The sequence below is a fragment of the Perca flavescens genome, chromosome 6 (genome assembly GCF_004354835.1).
Source record: "Perca flavescens isolate YP-PL-M2 chromosome 6, PFLA_1.0, whole genome shotgun sequence".
Lineage (NCBI taxonomy): Eukaryota > Metazoa > Chordata > Actinopteri > Perciformes > Percidae > Perca > Perca flavescens.
This window is the reverse complement of record NC_041336.1, coordinates 5087233-5093880: the sequence shown is the minus strand read 5'-3', so window position 1 is coordinate 5093880 and position 6648 is coordinate 5087233. Positions and strand designations below refer to the sequence as shown.

Below are 6648 nucleotides of genomic sequence, written 5' to 3'. Positions count from 1 at the left end.
TTTGTGTTGATTGCTTTTACTGTGGCAGAGATATCGCAGTGCATATTTCCCATTTAAATGCATTGAGTCAGTGGGCGAAACAAATCGTTGCTTATATAGCCGATCTTAGCGCCAAATTTGGTACAGCGCCTCGAAAGCCATCCCGAAGAGCACCACAAATTTTGTGTTGATTGCTTTTACTGTGGCAGAGATATTGCAATAGCAAATTTCCCTTTAGAAATGTACTAAGAAAATTGGTGGAAAACAAATACAAACTTTACTTACACACACACGAGCGCTAAAGGCCGAATCTTCGTAAAATTTGGTACCTGATATCGTGGTGGAATGGTGAACAAGGATCTCAAGTCATTTTGGTGATAAATTTAAATTTAACAGACTATGATATGATCGTTATTAATAATGGCTATCTAGGACAATTTGTTTGGTTGTCAAATTGGCATACTTCAAGCGTGTAAAGCGATTTCATAGCCTTTTGTCAGATCCTGTCTGGAGTACTAACTACCAGGTTTCCGTTGCAGATCGGTCGAGCGGCCTGGGGCAGTTGGCAGTTGGTTTTACACGTTGCGGCGATACTCGAAAAAACGTTTTGTATGCGGAAATGGGCGGGGCCTACTCAGGCGAATTAAAGCAGTTCAAGAACACGTGGATGTAGAATTTCTAATGTGTGATGTGTATTGTGGGAGTTAATGACAAAAAAACCACAAGCTATAAACTTTTGAAGTTGTAGCGCCCCTAGCGACCAATTTTCTTAAAACGCATGGGGTCCTCAGGGGCATGGCAAAGAATAATCTAAAGTTTGGGGTTGATAGCTTTCATTTTGGCGGAGATATGGCAAAGTTGGTGTTTTCTTAGTTAGCTATGCAAATTTGCTTGTGCGTTATATGCTAATTTTTATCGTATAAAATTTATTTCCATAACTTTTAGTCAGGCCAGTCTGAGATGCCACGGTCCAAGTTTCGTGCAGATCGGACTTACGGTCTCGGAGGAGTTCGAAAAGTAGGTTTTTGATAAATCGCGATTTTAAAGGCATAAAAGTCCAGGCGGAAATGGGCGTGGCCTATATCACGTGATTCATTTGGATCCAGGGAACGCGTCGATGTATTGTTTTTGAATGTCGGTGTACGGTTTGGGAGTTATGGGGCCAAACGCGTTTTTTTCTGCTATAGCGCCACCTAGTGGTGGAAATGGGTGAATGTTTGCGCCTGAGGTCGTTGCGGGGTTTGGGACCAGTCCTGAAAATGGCAACTCCCACTATGTACGGTTTAGGCTGCAGTCGGAGTTTTAGGCGGAGAAGAAGAAGAATAATAATAAAAAATCTAGAAAAACTGCCACAGCAGTTATGAAGCGGGCCCAAGCCTCCGGCGCGGCCCGTCTCCATTATGAACGCCAGCCTCCGGCGCCGCCAGCCTCCATCCGCCGCCCAGCCTCCGGCCGCCGCCCATCGCCGCCAGCCGACCCGCCCGGGCCCGATGCCTCCGATGCCCGTCGTCCGCGACGCCCGGAGCCGCGCCAGTCGCACCCGGCGAAGCGCGAAGCTGCGCCGATCTTGGGACTCAAGCGTTGAGTAGGGGGGCACACGCCGGTGAATATCGAGAGGTTTGATGCGCGAGGTCTGCGGTACTCTGCTTTTGAAAATGTAGCGGTTAACAGTTCGCCTCCATGCATGCACAGACTGCTTTTAACAATTCTCTACTATAAACAACCTTCTTAACCCCCTGACCACAGGGGACAGCAGAGAGAGAAATGAGAGAGTGACTGAGAGGGTGGTGGTCCAAAAAGTTATGGGACCAAATTCGCTGAATTTGGTACAGCGCCTCGAACGCCATGCCGAGCGGCCGCGCCCAAATTTTGTGTTGATTGCTTTTACTGTGGCAGAGATATCGAATTGCATATTTCCCATTTAAATGCATTGAGTCAGTGGGCGAAACAAATAAACGTTGCTTATAGCGCCCCCTAAAGGCCGATCTCAGCCAGATTTGGTACAACGCCTCGGAAGCCATCCCGAAAGAGCACCACAAATTTTGTGTTGATTGCTTTACTGTGGCAGAGATATTGCAATAGCAAATTTCCCATAGAAATGTACTAAGTAAATTGGGCCGATCTTACAAATTTGGTACAGGCGGAAAACAACAAAATTTTGTGTTACGGCGGGCAGAGATATTGCAATAGGCCCTTTGAAATCTTTGGGGAAAACAAATTTGGTACACAGTATTTGGTACACAAAATCGAGTGGAATGGTGAACAAGGATCTCAAGTCATTTGGTGATAACTTGAAATTTAACCGAGATATGATATGATACGCAAATGAGCTAACTAGGACAATATGTTTGGTTGTCAAATTGGCATACTTCAACGAAGCAAAACGATTTCCATAACTTTTGTCAGGTCCATCTGGAGATGCTAACTACCAGGTTTCGTGGCAGATCGGGTCGAACGGCCTAGGGCGAGTTCGCAAAGTTTGTTTTGCAAGTTGCGCGATACTGCGAAAAAACGTTTGCGCGGAAATGGGCGGGGCCTATATCAGGCAATTCAGTTTGATTCAAGGAATAAGTGGATGTAAGAATTTTTAATGTTTGATGTGTATTGTGGGAGTTAATGACAAAAAACCATTACAGCGCCACCTAGTGGTCCACATGTGTATTTTTTGGTAGGTGTGATCCATGGCCCATTGTCCATCTACCCTGTAAATTTAAAGTTGTTCACATTAGCGTAAGTGGTGAATCTAGAGTTGGGTCACATTGGGTCCCATAGGCCACGCCCACTTTGACCCCTCGGTACTCCATTCTAGGGATGGCCTCAGGATTGGCCCCAGATGGTACCCGTCAAATTTCGTATAAATCGGATGAGCTGCTCATGAGATATAAACTTTTTAGTAGTTGTAGCGCCCTAGTGACCAATTTTCTTAAAACGCATGGGGTCCCTCCAGAGGGGCATGGCAAAGAATAATCTAAAGTTTGGGGTTGATAGCTTTCATTTTGGCTGAGATATGGAAAAGTTGGTGTTTTCTTAGTTAGCTACGCAAATTTGCTTGTGCGTTATATGCGCAATTTTTATTGTATAAAATTTATTTCCATAACTTTTAGTCAGGCCAGTCTGGAGATGTCACGGTCCAAGTTTCGCAGATTGGACGCCTGTGTAGGAGGAGTTCAAAAAAGTAGGTTTTTGATAAATTGCGATTTTAAAGGCATAAAAGTCTAGGCGGAAATGGGCGTGGCCTATATCACGTGATTCATTTGGATCCAGGGAACGCGTCGATGTATTGTTTTTGAATGTCGGGTGTACGGTTTGGGAGTTATGGGGCCAAACGCGTTTTTTCTGCTATAGCGCCACCTAGTGGTGGAAATGGGTGAATGTTTGCGCCTGAGGTCGTTGCGGGGTTTGGGACCAGTCCTGAAAATGGCAACTCCCCACTATGTACGGTTTAGGCTGCAGTCGGAGTTTTAGGCGGAGAAGAAGAAGAATAATAATAAAAAAAATCCTTAGAAAAACAATAGGGTTCCACAGCCCTGCTGTGCTGTTTCTTCCAGACGGGACGTAGCTATTGCTACACGCCCGTTTCTCCAGACTCGGGCTTGGACCCCTAACTAGAACTGCAAGCAGTTATGAGCGGGGGCCCAAGCCTCCGGCGCCGCCGTCTCCATAGCCGCCAGCCTCCGGCGCGCCAGCCTCCATCGCCGCCAGCCTCCGGCGCCGTCCGCCTCGGCGCCATTCGCCTCCGATGCCCGTCGTCCGCGACGCCCCCGAGCCGCGCCAGTCGCACCAAGAAGCGCCTGCTGCGCCCGATGCGGGACTCAAGCATTGAGTAGGGGGGGCACACGTCGGTGAATATCGAGAGGTTTGATGCGCGAGGTCTGCGGTACTCTGCTTTTGAAAATGTAGTGGTTAACAGTTCGTCTCCATGCATGCACAGACTGCTTTTAACAATTCTCTACTATAAACAAACTTCTAACCCCCTGACCACAGGGGACAGCAGAGAGAAATGAGAGAGTGACTGAGAGGGTGGTGGTCCAAAAGTTATGGACCAAATTCGCCAAATTTGGTACAGCGCCTCGGAACGCCATGCCGAGCGAGCGCCACAAATTTTGTGTTGATTGCTTTTACTGTGGCAGAGATATCGCAATTGCATATTTCCCATTTAAATGCATTGAGTCAGTGGGCGAAACAAATAAACGTTGCTTATAGCGCCCCCTAAAGGCCGATCTTCGCCAAATGTGGTAGAACGCCTCGGGTAGCCATGCGGAGCGAGCACCACAAATTTTGTGTTGATTGCTTTTACTGTGGCAGAGATATTGCAATTGCAAATTTCCCATTTAAATGCATTGAGTAAGTGGGCGAAACAAATAAACGTTGTTATAGCGCCCCTAAAGGCCGATCTTCGCCAAATTTGGTACAGCGCCTCGGAAAGCCATCCCGAAGAGCACCACAAATTTTGTGTTGATTGCTTTTACTGTGGCAGAGATATTGCAATAGCAAATTTCCCTTTGAAATGTACTAAGAAAATTGGGGAAAACAAATAAACTTTACTTACGGCGCCCCTAAAGGCCGATCTTCGCCAAATTTGGTACACAGTATCGTAGTGGAATGGTGAACAAGGATCTCAAGTCATTTGGTGATAACTTGAAATTTAACCGAGATATGATATGATACGTGTGTCGTAGCTAACTAGGACAATTTGTTTGTTGTCAAATTGGCATACTTCAACGTAGCAAAACGATTTCCATAACTTTTTGTCAGGTCCATCTGGAGATGCTAACTACCAGGTTTCGTGCAGATCGGGTTTAACGGCCTAGGGGCGAGTTCGCGAAAGTTGGTTTTGCACGTTCTTGCGATACTGCGCGAAAAAATGTTTGCGCGGAAATGGGCGGGCCTATATCAGGCAATTCAGTTTGATTCAAGGAATAAGTGGATGTAAGAATTTTAATGTTTGATGTGTATTGTGGGAGTTAATGACAAAAACCATTACAGCGCCACCTAGTGGTCCACATGTGTAATTTTTGGTAGGTGTGATCCACGGCCCATTGTCCATCTACCCTGTAAATTTAAAGTTGTTCACATTAGCGTAAGTGGTGAATCTAGAGTTGGGTCACATTGGGTCCCATAGGCCACGCCCACTTTGACCCCTCGGTACTCCATTCTAGGTATGGCCTCAAGATTGGCCCCAGATGGTACGCGTCAAATTCCGTGATAAATCGGATGAGCCGTTCATGAGATATAAACTTTTTTAGTTGTAGCGCCCCTAGTGACCAATTTTCGTAAAACGCATGGGGTCCCTCCAGAGGGGCATGGCAAAGAATAATCTAAAGTTTGGGGTTGATAGCTTTCATTTTGGCTGAGATATGGAAAAGTTGGTGTTTTCATAGTTAGCTACGCAAATTTGCTTGTGCGTTATATGCGCAATTTTTATCGTATAAAATTTATTTCCATAACTTTTAGTCAGGCCAGTCTGGAGATGTCACGGTCCAAGTTTCGTGCAGATTGGTCGCTCTGTGTAGGAGTAGTTCAAAAAAGTAGGTTTTTGATAAATTGCGATTTTTAAGGCATAAAAGTCTAGGCGGAAATGGGCGTGGCCTATATCACGTGATTCAGTTGGATCCAGGGAACGCGTAGATGTATTGTTTTTGAATGTCGGGTGTACGGTGTGGAAGTTATAGGGCCAAACGCGTTTTTGTCTGAAATAGCGCCACCTAGTGGTGGAAATGGGTCAATTTTTGCGACTGAGGTCCTTGCGGGGTTTCGGACCAGTCCTGAAAATGGCAACTCCCCACTATGTACGGTTTAGGCTGCAGTCGGAGTTTTAGGCGGAGAAGAAGAAGAAGAAGAATAATAATAAAAAAAATCCTTAGAAAAACAATAGGGTTCCACAGCCCTGCTGTGCGAACGGCGTAGCTATTGCTACACGCCGTTTCTTCCAGACTCGGGCTTGGACCCCTAATAATCCTTAGAAAAACAATAGGGTTCCACAGCCCTGCTGTCTGAGCGTAGCTATTGCTACACGCCGTTTCTTCCAGACTTGGCTTGGACCCCTAAAAATCCTTAGAAAAACAATTTCCACAGCCCTTCCAGAGCTATTGCGGGCTTCCAGACTCGACCCCCCTAAAAAATCCTTAGAAAAACAATAGGGTTCCACAGCCCTGCTGTCTGCGAACAGCGTAGCTATTGCTACACCCGTTTCTTCCAGACTCGGGCTTGGACCCCTAAAAATCCTTAGAAAAACAATAGGGTTCCACAGCCCTGCTGTGCGAACGGCGTAGCTATTGCTACACGCCGTTTCTTCCAGACTCGGGCTTGGACCCCTAAAAAGTGACATAAATGTTAAAAAGTGACACAAAGTTCAGAAAAAAGTGACAGAAATGTTAAAAAGTGACAAAAATGTCAGAAAAAACTGACACAAATGTGAAAAAGTGACACAAATGTTAAAAAGTGACAATGGCAGAAAAAAGTGACATTAATGTTAAAGTGGCAAAAATGTAAAAAAAAAAAAGTGGCAAAAATGTCAGAAAAAAGTGACACAAAGTTCAGAAAAAAGTGACAGAAATGTTAAGTGAAAAAAAGTTCACACAAGGTGACACAAATGTGATAAATTGACAAAAATGTCAAGTGACAAATGTTAAAAAGTGACAGAAATGTCTGAAAAAAGTGACAGAAATG

At 45.3% G+C, this 6648-nt stretch overlaps 2 protein-coding genes across 2 annotated transcripts in view; both read left to right on the top strand.

The window, feature by feature from the left end:
• LOC114556788 (cyclic AMP-responsive element-binding protein 3-like protein 4) overlaps positions 1-1568 on the top strand; it is a 12493-nt gene extending 10925 nt beyond the window's left edge. Inside the window, exon 5 of the mRNA XM_028579832.1 lies at positions 1356-1568. Within this exon, the coding sequence (XP_028435633.1) occupies positions 1356-1568 (213 nt within the window). The remainder of the gene's footprint in view (positions 1-1355) is intronic.
• Positions 1569-3602: 2034 nt separating this feature from the next.
• Positions 3603-6648, top strand: part of LOC114556786 (CREB-regulated transcription coactivator 2-like) — a 24077-nt gene continuing 21031 nt past the window's right edge. Inside the window, exon 1 of the mRNA XM_028579831.1 lies at positions 3603-3802. Within this exon, the coding sequence (XP_028435632.1) occupies positions 3603-3802 (200 nt within the window). The remainder of the gene's footprint in view (positions 3803-6648) is intronic.